Raw genomic sequence first — 14,763 nt, 5'->3', positions numbered from 1 at the left:
AGGCATCCCAGTTCAGTGCAAATGCTAATGTCTGGAAACCCCCAGTAGAACAATTGGAATATTGGTAAAGTTGAAGGTCAGTCAGTCCTAAAGGAAATCAACCCTAACTGCTCATTGGAAGGACAGATAATGAAGCTGAAGCTCAAATATTTTGGCCACCTAATGCGAAGAGAAAACTCACTGGAAAAGACCTTGATGCTGGGAAAGATTGAAGGCAAAAGGAGAAGGGGACAGCAGAGGATGAGATGGCTAGATAGCATCACTGATGCAATGAATATGAACTTGAGCATGCTCCGGGAGAGAGCGGAGGACAGGAAGGCCTGGCGTGCTATGGTTCATGGGGTCACGAAGAGTCGGACATGACTTAACGACTGAACAACAACAACAACAAAGTTGAAGGTTAACAGCACTTTTAAAATTCTGGTTGTTTCATTGCGACATTTCTGCTTAAGCCTGCCTATCAGACATCTTATACATGGAGGCATTCTGCCTGTTTAATAGGTAAACACAGAACACACATGTTTTTGATTCTCTTGTTCCAAGCCCTTATCTTTTAGGTATACACAATTGCCTTGATGAAAGATTATGTGAGGCCTGAGATACATTGGGCTGGTCAGGATGTAACACAAAATTATAGTTTAATGAGTTATTTATTTGGATATTTATAAACTTCTCTTCGTAAAACAATATCATTGTGGTGGACAATAAATATGTCATAAAAATAATAAAATACAATCTTAAAACTATAAAAGGCAGTTAAAAAAACCCCACCCCATAAAAAAGATCGACCAACTTAAAATGTCTAGGCAAACAAAACTTTTTTGACATGGTGTCTCCATGGGAAGGTGTTCCACAAACAGGGTGCCATAACAGAGAAGGCTCTTTCCCCAGTTGTCATACAACAAGTAAAAGCCCCCTTGAGAAGACCGCCCCCCCCCCCAGTATATCTCAAGCCTTGGGCAGGCTAGCATAGGGAGAGACACTCATTCAAGTATTTGGGTTCCAAGCCATTTAGGGCTTTGTAGGTAAGCATGGATACCATGAATTGGGCCCAGAAGTAAATAAGCAACCAGTATAGCTCCCTTACTTAGGATTAGTGTAATATGATCCCATTTGGCCACACCTGTTAACATTCTAGCAGCTGCATCCTTCACAAGTTGAAGCTTCCAGGTCATCTTCCGGGGCAGCCCCATGCACAACATGTTAGAGTAGTCCAATCAGGAAGTTAGCAGAGCATGGCCCACTGCCCAGGTACATTTTGTAGCTGGCAAAAAGGCACTCTGAGCCACTGAGGCCACCTGGGCCTCCAGTGGCAAAGCTGGATCCAAGTTTACCCTCCTGCTATGCACCTGCTCTTTCAAGGGGAATGTGACCCTACCTAGAAGAGGCTGCACACCCAGTTACCAGATATGAGAACCACCTACCCACAGGGCCTCTGCTTTGTCGGGCTTCAACTTTAGTTTATTGGTCCTCATCCAGCTGATTACCAAGTCCTGGCATCAGTTCCACTTGCATGGCATCTTCTGACTCAGATGGCAAGAGGCAAAATTGCTGGGTGTCATCAGCATACTGATGGCACTTCCTGATGACCTCACCCACAAGCTTCATATAGATATTAAAAAGCACGATGGATAAGGTGGAACCTTGCAGGATTCCACAGCACAAATGCCACAGAGTCAAGCAGTACTGTTGTCTGAAACCGACCCTGTAGATAGGAGCAGAACCGCCATATCACTGTCCCCCCCTACCCCCCAAATAAAAAGTGGGGAGCTGGACACTTCTTTGGAGATCCCTGCCTTAATTGATGAAAAAGGTGATTACACATGTCTAAGTAACATCAAGGCTGGACTACTGCAATACATTGTATGTGGGGCTGGCCCTGAAGAGCATTTGGACACTTCAGCTGGTGCAAAATGCAGCCATGAGGTTTCTGATGAGAGCCAGTTTTTAAGGAATGTATCATTTTGTCACTGGTTCATTTCTGGGTGCTGGTCAAGAACATAAGAAGAGCCATGTTGGATCAGACCAAGGTCCATCTAGTCCAGCATTCGGTTCACACAGTGGCCAACCAGCTGCCCGTGGAAACCCAGAAGTGGGACATGCCTGCAACAGAACCATCCCGCCCATGTTCCCCAGCAACTGGTGCACATAGGCATACTGCCTCTTGATACTGGAGGTAGCACAGAGGCATCAGGACTAGTAGCCATTGATAGCCTTCTCCTCCAGGAATTTGTCCAATCCCCTTTTAAAGCCATCCAAATTGGTGGCCATCACTACATCCTGTGGTAGTGAATTCCATAGTTTAACTATGCATTGTTTGAAGAAGTCCTTCCTTTTATCTATTCTGAATCTCCAATCAGCTTCTTGGGATGACCCCTGGGTTCTAGTATTATGAGAGAGGGAGAAAACTGTCTCCCTATCCACATTCTCCATACCATGCATAATTTTGTACACCTGTATCATGTCCCCATTACTCACCCCTTTTCTAAGCTAAACCATCTCAGATATTGTAACCTTTCCTCATAGGGAATTTTCTCCAGCCCTTGATCATTTTAGTTGCCCTTTTCTGCACTTTTCCTAACTCTACAGTATCCTTTTTTAGGTGTGGTGACCAGAACTGTACACAGTATTCCAAGTGTGATTGCACACAGATTTGTATAAGGGCAGTATGATATTGGTTATCACCTTAAAGCCCTAAACCAACCCTCCCCAACTCCCATGATTCCCAGCCAGCATGGTCATTGACTGGGAATTATGGGAGTTGTATCTGGAAGGCACTAGGCTGAGGAACCCCTGCCCTAAACAGTTTAAGATTTTAAGGGCCATGTACTCTAGTTCATCCCCTGCCTTCAGCTGAAGAGGCCCTTTTCTATGTCCCACCATTGCCTGAGGCATGGTTGGTGGGAACAAGGTAATGGCCCTTCTTCATAGGAGCACTCAAATTACGGAAATCCCTACCTCAAGAGATTCACCGTGCTGTCACTTAATTGCCTTTCACTGCCATGTAAAGGCCTTTCTGTTCAGACAAGCATTTGGCTTGCTTTTCTCTTTGTTTTAGTCTCCTTGTCAGTTTTTGTATTTGCTTTGCTGTTTATTTTTTAATTGGATCATTATGATTTTAATGCAGTTCTTTGTGTATTGCATTTTTTAAACATTGTAAGCTACCTTGAGCGTTCTTTGTTGGAATGGAAAGGCAGAGTAAATATCTTGCAAATAACAAACAAACAAGTAAAGATCCATACTTAAAGTGGAAGCTGTGGATAGACTATCTACTATAAACAGGAAAGGGCACTGTCGTGTTACACCTTGCTTGTCAGAAAACGTCGAAAGTACTTTGTCCCACCTGCATCAACTACTGTTGTTACTAATAACCTTTGTGCTGCGTTAGTTAACGTTTGCCAAAGGGAACATTAGTTGGTTCATACAAGGTGTGAATCCTCTGTTTTCTAGCTCTCTGCCTTTTAAATTTAACAAGGAAACACGAAAACACCACCTTGAGAGTTTTGCCCTTTGCAGAATATATCTCCCTTCTGAAGGAAGTATGTGTTTCAGTTGCAAAAGCTGAGCCGTGCTGTGAAATCAAAAGAGCCTTGCGCTCTTTGCTTTGGTAATGCGTCTTGGGGACAGCAAGTGAATGGAGGAGCTGGCAAAATTCACCTACCTGCCTGGAGGCTTATTGGCTTCCCTCCCTCAGAACTTCTCTGCTTGTGCAAGCAAGCGCTCCATCCATCCTCCACCCGCCTTTGAGGGAAGAAGGAGCAGCCCAGCCTGCTAGGTGGTTTCAGCGGTTGTCTTTTTTTTTTTTAATGCTGGCCTGCCCTGCCTCTGCAGCAAGCACACCGAGGGAACATTCTGGCCGGCTGCTTTCCTGCTACTGAGGAGACGACATTCATGGACCTCCGTTTGATTCGGATATGTCACTGTTGTCAGGGCAACTGTTAACGGTGGCGTATCATATTTTCTCCTCTTGGGCTGCGTGCTGAATATTTCAGTGTGCAGTAGCTGGGAAGAAGATACAGGGAGGAAAAAGGTACTGCATCCGGAGGGGAAGAAGTCCTGGGATCTGACTGAACAGGTTAAGGCAGCAAGAGGAGGAAGCATCCAAACGGATGGGCTTTAATTAAGGCCTCTTCTTTTGTGTGCCTGTCAAGGTGGAGGAAACTGCAGGTCCTCATCTGCCAAATCAGTGTTGGTATCTGTCAGCTGTTTGCACACTGCTTAGCCATACAGGATCTGTTACAAATGAACAAGCTGCTTTGCAGCTAGCTAGCTGCTAAGTGGAATCAGGGATTTATGTTTTGTAGTAAATAACAGCAATATGCCTGGTTCGGCAACTGCTATTCGACAAGAGAGACTCAAGAAGGCGGGTGTGAGGCCAAATACACCTGTTCTGTTTACCATTAATGAGGAGGATGAGCAGCAAAAGAACGGCAATTCCAAGAGACTAAAAGGTATGCATCGCTTATGCAGGCAACGAGTGCCGTCTGTAGGCTATGCAGCCTAGCAAATACTGTATTTTGCTAGTTGCATTGCTTGTTGTTCGTAAGGGTTATATTCTGTATCTTAGTGGATCTTTTATTTGTGTACAGGAAAATTTTAATGGCAGACTTCTGGTTTTAAGCTGGTTCTGGGTTGTTAACTATTGAGAGCTGCTGCTTGTTTTGATGTTTATCACATTTTAAAAGTGACCTTTTAGTCGCACGGTCTGTTAAAGGTGACACTCTGGAAACAGAAAGATGCATTTCTTTCTCTCTAAGGAATAAGTGCTTGTTTTATTCCCGTGGCATATGCTGATAAAATGAAAGCATTAAAATGGAGAAACTGGAGATTCCCAGACTACTGAGGAAGATAAAACAATGTGACATTTGCTGCCAGTGGTTATGCAGATTGTATTATTATAGTTTGTTGGATAAACACATACACTCAAATATTTTAAACATCAGGCTCCAAAGACCAGTACCTTCAACCTGGACTTTAGAAGAACCCTACCCTTCGGTCTTAAGTTTTGCAGAGAATTGTTTGGGAAAAAATGTTTTAATATGTATGCCCATCATATTCTCACTTCATCCAGGATTTTTAAAGTTTAAATGGCCTGCCTTTAATTCTCCACCTTTGTCCTATGACCTGAACCGTGACCACACCGTCATAATTCTCTTTTCTCCTTATAACATCTGAGCTTGCAAAGTGAGAATGTTAAGTTAAGATTCCTCCTTAACAATATTCTGGAATCGTGCATAACAGCTGTCAGGTTTGGGGTGGTATTTATCAAGGAGGTAGAACTTCATCCATTTCAGTTACGTTGTTGACTTAGTGATCACTTATTGTCCCCTTTCATTCAGCCAGACAACTAATGGGAGAGTTTGTCTGGTAAATATTTACAGATTTGAACAGTGTTCATGTTTACTTTGGGCTAGTTTGTTTGAAAGTGACACTGAATCGTTAACTTCCAGAAACATGGCTTTTTGAAAATGTGTACTTCATCATTTTTAAATATTTGCTTGGAAGTAGTCAATAATTATTCAAGATATCTGAGAATTGCAAATTAATGACACTGCTGGTCTTTTCTTCTTCTTCTCCAAGTCCAAAACCACATGTGTGGGAACAGCCACTGCTACTTGAGTTTTTATTTATATATTTCAGTGTGTTTCATAACCATAGTAGAAATCTAAGAAGAAGTAAATGATATTCTGGGCAATTACTGCGGGAGGTAAATGAGGAGCCTATGGGCTTGTTAGCAACAAAACGTTTACGACCTTGTTTGGATTAGCACTTTACAGTTTTCGGGACATAGATTCTTGCCTACACTTTGCTTCCATATTGGAGTTCCCATTAGGGTGTTCCCTTCCAAATGAATATTCTATGGTGCTTTAAAGGGTGGGTTGACCTGGTGCCCTTATGTTGCTGCTGCTTCTACTAGCCAGCAGATGGGGGCACAGGAATGTTGCAAGGCACAAAATACCATACCTCTGCCTTGCTGGAGTAAAAAGTTCCAGCAAGTTTCATTTTAAAGTACAGCATGCCTTACTTGCATTTTCACAGTAAGTGTGTTGTGAAGACTGAGCTCCTCAAAGCGTTTATTAAGAAACAAATTCCACTGAGACCAGTGATAGTTATTTTCAAGTAAATTTGACATTCAGATTATAACTGCTCTTCCATCTGATTCTCAGGGCAGCTTATATATAAAAGGCATAAGTACATTTTTGTGTAGATAGATACACTCTGATGCATTCAAATAGCATAAGGTGCATAGTACCTAGGAACTTGGTTGCGTTAAAATTCCTAGCAATGTATGCTATATTGCTGTTGTAAGAGGGAGTCAAAGATTTTTTTGACATTCTATCATCCTTTATGCTTATAAATACTTTGAAACCCTGATTTATTGATTACGTTTGTATGCCAGCATAGTTTTATGAATGTATCCTCCCAATTTCAGTGCTTCCATTCTTATTCACTTACCTAACAAAAAGGCACCATGTTGACAACTTTATGTTGTTATTTGTTCTGTATAAAAAACCCAAAAGGAGCTTGCTCAGCTTTTGAAAGTCCAGTGACGCCTTTTTTCTGATCTGTTTGCAAGCTTTTTAATGTCAGTTCAATAACTTTCTGTGCTCAGCCTGTTTCTGTAGCTGCTGCAGTGCCATTTTGTTTTGTATATTTCTGACTGTAGTTGCCTACATGCATGGTGGACAAATTGATTTTTTGAATCAGTAATTTATTCATTAATTTGTTTGTTTGTTTGTTCGTTCGTTACATGTATATCCCGCCTTTTCTTCCAAGGAGCCCAAGGTGGCACACCTCCTCCTTTCCCTCCTCCCCCTTTCTTCTCTGTTATCCTCACAAGGACCCTTTGAGGTAGGTTAGTCTCAGAGCCAGTGACTGGCCTAAAGTCACCCAGTGAGCTTCATAGCCAAGTGGGGAACCAGGTTTCCCCAGTCCCAGTCAACACTCTAAGCACTCCACCACACTGCCTGGCTCTCTTGCTTTGTTGGCTTGCTGGTCAAAGATGTCTTTAGAACTCACTACCCCCCAAAGTTTCAAGGCATCGGTCTGCATTTCTTTGGTGCACAACTGCTGTATTCAACCTGGTTTGAAAAAAGGCCCTCCCCAGTCATGCAAATCAGCCCTAGGATTGATGGTGGTGGTGTTTATTTCCTAGGGCTGCTTGTATTAGTGCTAAAACCAATGACAGGTTAGCTGGTTTCCACAGTAACATACATGCAGAGTACCCCTGGTAACCAACACGAATAAGCTAATAAACAAGTTAGTTTTAGCTGGGAGACTGCCATGTGATGAAGTCTGGGCATTGCATACTATTAAACTATGATTAGGAGCTAATTTCCTTGTCTAGGTGGCCCTTAGTAGTGTTCTACTTATTTTAGAGCACCACAGCTCCACAGAATATAAGGGATACCCATTCGTTTAGACACAGTTGCCCATGGCTTGTTATTTTATTGTTGATGTTTTTGATCTGTTGGCCTGACAGATCACTAAGCAGCAGGAAGAAATAATCTGTTTTGGTTTTGAAAAACAATGAATGTTGAGCAAGGTGATTCACTCATCACTGTGAATATCATTTGAATCAATTGCAGTATTCTCTTAAGGGCATAGTCATATCCTTTCTCTATTACTACCTGCCCATCCAGATGCAGTGTTAGTACTGAAATGTTTAACTTAAAGCAGCCTAAGAAATATCAGAAAAATATTTTAATATATTACGCACTCTGGCAAGACATTGATAGAGATTGATATAATTTGTCCACATTTGCCTATGTCTTAAAATTGCAACATCTCAAAGATACATCACAAAAGTCAGTACTCAAGCTGAACACCAGCGAGCTTATGCTTGGCTTCTGTAACTAAACATCTGAGTTCCTTGTATGTGAAATATTTTGATTTTGTGAAATATTTTAGTAAACAAAGAAATTGAAATATAAATCCCTTAAGAGTAAGTGAGGCAGAGAATCTTTAGTCAGCTGATAATGAGGTCAGTCAAGTGTGTGCTAGAACTGTGAATAATAATATTGATTTTTCCCCTCTCTGACACTTGGCAAACAAATGCCCCTTTTTCCTGCTTTGGTGCATGGTGGGGATGTCTGTGCTGATCACAGAGGTTTAGCATCTGATGTTTACGTGGTAATGAGGATGTGGGACTGTGTTTCCAGCCACAAGTTTTATTTTGTTCCTCTAGAAAGATGATAGAGATTTCCTTTGATAACCACTGAGTACTTTGTAGTCTTCATTGTTGGGAAAATGTAAAGGGAAAGAAGAAGGGGGGGGCACAAATGTCTCTCAAAGGGCACAATCCTATGCGTGTTCAGACCGAAAAGGTTCTACAATTCCCAGCATGCCCCAGCCAGCCATGCTGGCTGGGGCATGCTGGGAGTTGTAGGACTTTTTTTTCTGTCTAAACATGCATAGGATTGCACCCTAATTTTGTGCAGTTAGATAGTGGGCTAATTTTTATTGTATTGCTCTTCAGGTTTACTTACTTACTTACTTACTTACAAGATTTATATACTACTGTATATCTAACAAGATTCCTGAGCAGTGGACAATAAAAGAAACAAAAAAGAATCACAATACAGAACTTAAATATTTAAAATCCGATTATATAATGTGGGTGGTGAATCAGAGAAGGCTTGTTTCAATAAAAATGACTTCAGCAAGTGCTGAAAACAAAACAGTGTTGGTGCCTGCCTCACATCAACAGGCAGGGAGTTCCACAGAGAGGGAGCCCATATACTGAAGGTTCTGTCTGAGCGGACTCCAAATGGACTGCAGGTCTGTGCAGAACCACAAGGAACGCTTGCTTCATCTGATGATCTCAGTGACTGGGCAGACTGAGAAGAGAAGACACTTTCTCAAACATTGTAGTTTTGCCCTACAATGTGGAAAATTCAGGACAGAAGCTACAAATTTTACTCAAATATCCATGCATACAAAATAACAATAATTCATAATCACCATAATAAAATGGAACATATACAAATTCACAACAAAATACAAACAAAACATCTGTCAGTTGCCAAACATGGAAATAAACCTACTTTTAAACTCCAAATGGAGTAAATATGGAAAGATGGAGGAAAAATAACATAACAATGTCTTGTAAACAACCAACACTTTTGGTTCCCAAGAAGAATCTATAGCGGCTGGACACAAGGAATTGCCAGATGCATTTCTCTCTATAGTCTTTGTCAGTGGTACATCTGAGAATGTAAAGTAACTGCTCAGAGTGTAACCAGAATATCCAGGCTGAGTTATATCAGGGCACATGCTCATGTAGTTTAAAGGAATACTTTGAAAGACTCCTCTAATTGGACTTGAAGACTCTGAGTAAAAACTCTTCTAAGATGTCTAAGCAGCAGTGATACATCATGCAAGTATCCAGCCATCTTCAGAGAGAGAGAGAGGGAGAGAGAGAGATCTTCAATTGCCTGTCTTACTGTCCTTCAATCCCCTTCAGGTTTTGTGTAAATAATAATAGAAATAGTAATAGAACTATCACAGAAGGGATTGAGAAATTACCTTTTTATCCATGTTTACTCATAACCCACTTGAATCAATGGCACTTCTTCTCAAGTAAAGGAGTGTAGGAATGCACCCTAAAGGACCTTACTATTCGTGAAAAGTGACAAGTGATGGTTCTGGATACTGATGGTGTACAAGGGCAAGCAGTGGAAACATACGCTTCTTTTCATTCATAGCTGAGCCTGTGTGTGTGTGTGTGTATGAAACTTGGTCAACAGCCCCTTCAAGCTGAAAAGACCGGCTGGTTTCCATGCTGGTTCCTTTTTACCTCAGTGCATTTTCACCTGGCCAGTTCTGGTACTAATTCAAATATAGGTGATTGTCCTTGCCAAGGTGGAGTGCAGTAGTGGAAGTCATCTAGAACAGGGGTGGACATAAGGCAGATGTTCAGATGTTTTGGACTTCAACTCCCAGAAGCCCCTGCCAGCATGGCCAATGATCAGGAATGCTGGGAGTTGACATCCAAATCATCTGAGCAGTACCCATCTACACTGGCTTCTCTTCACCTTTGAAGGGAAAGAGAGGCCTCATTCTTTACACAAACAACTCTTCTTCCTGCCTCAACACACCCACATGAACAGCATTAACTCAATTACTCATAAAGCCCTTATTGTACCTTTCTATTCTTCAAAAACTCACCCTCCCTTCAGAAGATGGAAAAACCTGTCCTTCCAGTGCTGTGAAAACTGCTGCCAAACTTTACCTTACCAGGAACAGGGAGGCCACTCCTAATAGCCATTTCATGACACAGGTGTCACCCATATCACACCCCACTAAAGCAGGCAATGAGCAGCACTTGGCCTTTGAACCTTTCCCTTGTGGTGACTGTAGCAGCTGTGGGATTTTTGCAAATTTTTGGATGTCCATTGATGTCTTGGGTATCCTTTATCTGACCCACATTATCCTTGCAAAACTTCTGATTATCCAAGTGTGTTCATCCTTACCCAGAATTAGCCTGCAGCAGTGCATTATGGCAGCTGGAAGCCAATATGGTGCCTGTACATCTTCTCAGTAGCTTCCTGAGAGAAGCAGTCTAGGATCAGTCACCTATGGAAGGCAGAAAGCCAATAGTGTTGTATCTTCACACAGAAATTGCACCAGAAAAAATACACATATGATATAAATGTATATGTACATAAAACACCATAAAATAACTCATAAGATTATAATGGGCAGTATCCAATAATGTCATTCTGCTAACACAAATAATGTTGCATCAGTGTAAAGGGCCTCTAGCATAACACCAACAGTGTTCGCTTGCATGATGGGATTCCCTGGAACGTTGAAACAACTCTAAGTTGTTTCTCTCTCAACAGTCTGGAGTGCTGGGTTCCAAAGCAGAAGCAACGAGAGGTTGGAGGCAGCTCACTCAATCCTGCATGGTCACAAATAACCCATTGTCTATTCTCTTTGAGAAACCATGGAGGACGGGGGAAGTGCCAGATGACTGGAGGAGGGCTAATGTCCCTATCTTAAAAAAGGTTAAAAAGGAGGAACCTGGGAACTACAGACCAGTCAGTCTGACATCAATCCCTGGGAAAATTCTGGAGCAGATGATAAAGCAATCCATCTGTAAGCATCTTGAAAACAATGCCGTGATTACTCAAAGCCAACATGGATTTGTCAAGAACAAATCCTGCCAGACGAATCTGATCTCATTTTTTGATCAAGTAACCCCCCTTGTGGACCGTGGGAATGCTGTAGACATCATATACCTCGACTTCAGTAAAGCTTTCGACAAAGTGCCCCATGATAACCTGATGAGCAAACTAGCTCAAAGTGGGCTAGATGAAACAACAATCCAGATCCACAGTTGGCTACAGAAACAGACTCAAAGAGTGCTTATCAATGGGACCTTCTCAAACTGAGGAGAGGTAATGGGTGGGGTGCTGCAGGGCTCAGTCCTGGGCACAGTGCTCTTCAACATTTGTATTAATGACTTGGAGGAGGAGGTGCAGGGAATGCTGATCAAATTTGCAGATGACACAAAATTGGGCGGGATAGCCAATACTTTGGAAGACAGAAACAAAATTCAAAGTGATCTTGATAGACTGGAGCACTGAGCAGAAAACAGCAGAATGACATTTAATAGGGAGAAATGCCAAGTTCTGCACCTAGGAAAAAGAAACCAAATGCACCAAATGCACAGTTACAAGATGGGGATACGTGGCTCAACAACACTACAAGTGAGAAGGATCTTGGAATTGTTGTCGATCACAAGCTGAATATGAGCGAACAATATGATGTGGCTGCAAAAAAGGCAAATGCTATTTTGGGGTGCATTAATAGAAGCATAGCTTCCAAATCCCAGGAACTATTAGTTCCCCTCTACTCAGCACTGGTTAGGCCTCATCTGGAGTACTGTGTCCAGTTCTGGGCACCACACTTTAAGAAGGATACAGACAACCTGGAGAGGGTTCAGAGAAGGGCAACAAAGATGATCAGGGGACTGGAAACAAAGCCCTATGAGAAGAGACTGAAAGAACTGGGCATGTTTAGCCTTGAGAAGAGAAGACTGAGGGGAGATATGATAGTGCTCTTCAAGTACTTGAAAGGTTGTCACAGAGAGGAAGGCCAGGATCTCTTCTTGATCATCCCAGAGTGCAGGACACGAAATAATGGGCTCAAGTTACAGGAAGCCAGACTCCAGCTGAACATCAGGAAAAATGTCCTGACTGTTAGAGCAATATGACAATGGAACCAATTACCTAGGGAGGTGGTGGGCTCACCAACACCGGAGGCGTTCAAGACAAGGCTGGACAGCCATCTGTCAGGGATGCTCTGACTTGGATTCCTGCATTGAGCAGGGGGTTGGACTCAATGGCCTTGTAGGCCCCTTCCAACCCTACTATTCTATGATTGTATGAGGAGAAAAGTAGGCATCTGGTTTTATCACCACTGTAATTGTGATCACTTTGCTCCAGTGCTGAACGATGGCTTCTGACAGACCTTGAATTTAGCTTCTCCCCCCCCCTTTTGATTTATGACATCTCAAGAACAGGGCAACTATATTTAAAGACTATGCTGACTCTACAGTTTAATTCAAAGCTTTTATCACAATGACAGTTCCAGTGACTTGAGGCAGGAACTGACTGAGAACATTGTTCTATCAAGTAGCTATGCTGCATTAAGAAAAAGAGAAAAGTACAAATCAGTGGGTTAGATCTAGAGTAAGAAAAATAGAACATTACGATGATGTTAACAGAGCATACCTAGTTTACAGTCTGATCCTATCCACATTTACTCAGTATTCTGTCTCACTGAGTCCTAGTAAGTGTGTCCTGAATCACAGCCTTGGGCTGCAATCTGTTATACTTTACCTTTGAGTAAAGTCCATTGAACACAGTGGAACATTCTTCTGAGTTATAATGCACAGAGGTGTGGCTCAGTGGTAGAGCCCATACTTTGCATGCAGGAGGTTCAATCCCTGGTATCTCCCAGGTAGGTCTAGTAAAACTCCTTTCTAAATCCCTGGAGAGCTGCTGCCAATCAGTGTCAGCAATACTGGTTTAGATGGCCAAGGGTCTGACTTAGTATAAGTCAGCTTCCTGAGTTCCTAATGCACAGGATCCAGCTACACATTTTTCTTGTTATTCTTTCTCTCTCTCAATGGCCATTTAAAATTTTGACACTGTGGATGAGGAAATGAAAAAGTTACAAGACACACAGTGAGAACATGTTAAGGAATGCCTACTGGTATGGGCAATGGGCCTACTGACTGGGGATTATGGGAAATGTTGTCCAACATATCTGGAGGGCACCAGGTTGGGGAAGATGGTTATAGAACATACTGTTATACCAGAGCCATTGAACTAAAATCTTTTGCCAATCATAAGAGGTGAACAAAAAAAAGCTCTAGCCTTAGCCATTCCTTCTGCAGTATTGAAACATGCATGGCACATTCAATTAGAGTGCATCTTATGTCATCAACTTGATTTTGCCCTGTTCACTCTGACAGATTATTGCAGCTATGGACAAGGAACAAATCTAATACTCTCTTTCTTGGCAGATGTTCATATGTGTGATCAAATATGGCATCTTGAGCCAGACAGATCTTTATTTATGATGCAAAATGAATTACGTTATGTGAAACAAGTTGCTAAGGTTTGTAATGCTGAACATTTTATTTTTCTCCTTTAGAGTTAGAAGCTAATGTTGTAAGACTTGCTTGTTTTAAAATTAATGTGGCCTTTTTCATGACTCATCCTATGTTATAATATTTCCTGAGGCTTTCTGATTATTGAAGATTGCTTACCACATGGTGCCTTTTCTATGTAATAACTATAGCGCTTCACTCTGGTGGGGAAGGTTGGGTCAAAAAGTTGCACTGCTATTGGCTGGATGCTGTAAGTTCTCTAGCAAAGCTTGTCATCCAAACAGAATAGCACTAATATAAAAATGGAGATGGTTGAAACCAAAGGTATGGATTTTGAGAGGTCCATTCCTGAGAGTTGTTCCTTAGGCGAAAGTGGGTAGATGGAACCTGGCTGTAGTCTGTGTGCTATTGCCGCCTTTGGCTTTCAGTTTGAATTGTGAGTTTATTATTCAAGATATCACACTTATGCTTGCCATGCTGACTGCGCAAGATGCAGTGGCAAAACTGCTGTCAGGGTGGACACTGAGCCCATAGATTCCCAGAGTAGTTCTGCTGCTGAGGAAGAGCAGTCGCTCCTTCGGGAGAGGAGCGCGCTCCTTTTTCCCAGGACCAACAGCTGACAGAGATTCCTCCCACCCACATTCCTAGTTTAAAAAGCAGTCCAGGGAGTGTCTCAGCACAGATAGCAGACTGGGTGGATGCGTGGCGCAGACGCAGAGAGCGGCGCCAAAGGGTTCGCGCTCAAAGAACGGTTGCGCCCAGAGGATCCAAGGGAAAAGGGGAGGGATTCTCCCTAGTCCTTATATTCAGAGGTTTGCCAGTAATTGCCTTTCAAATGGGGACCAACTGTTCCAACTTAGGGCATAGGGATGCTGCTGCTCAGATCTAGTTGCTACCTGTAGAGTTACTAAGTTATAAAAGAAGAATAAAGCTTTGAAAAGAGTCCCTTTGTCTGTGTCTGGACTTGGCTACTAGATTAGACTGAGAGAGCCCTCCAAGGAGCCCTTGACAACTGCTGAGAGAAGGCCCCAGTTGCCCATGGCTCTTTTATGGCCATGCAGTTGGTTGCAGCCTGCATCCAATAGGCAGCATGTTACAATAAACAAATTACCTAAGAGTGCATCCAGCATCTACAC

General features: G+C 42.3%; 1 protein-coding gene across 11 annotated transcripts in view; it reads left to right on the top strand.

Annotated features, from left to right (window-relative positions):
- The window catches only part of MAP7 (microtubule associated protein 7), a 149,419-nt gene that overhangs the window by 26,678 nt on the left and 107,978 nt on the right, over positions 1 to 14,763 (top strand). For 4 of the 11 annotated variants that reach the window (XM_084827644.1, XM_084827643.1, XM_084827641.1 and 1 more), the window contains exon 1: positions 3,398 to 4,451. The exons of the other annotated variants lie outside the window; for them this stretch is intronic. In XM_084827644.1, the coding sequence (XP_084683770.1) occupies positions 4,319 to 4,451 (133 nt within the window). In that variant the 5' untranslated portion in view covers positions 3,398 to 4,318. Of the gene's footprint in view, positions 1 to 3,397; positions 4,452 to 14,763 lie in introns of those variants that run through there. 11 annotated transcript variants of the gene reach the window in all.

Source organism: Heloderma suspectum, chromosome 1, assembly GCF_057233095.1.
Source record: "Heloderma suspectum isolate Gila_16-S chromosome 1, 16-S_ref, whole genome shotgun sequence".
Taxonomy (NCBI): Eukaryota; Metazoa; Chordata; class Lepidosauria; order Squamata; family Helodermatidae; genus Heloderma; species Heloderma suspectum.
Note: the sequence above shows the minus strand (reverse complement) of the source record. Positions and strands in the feature narration are given on the sequence as shown.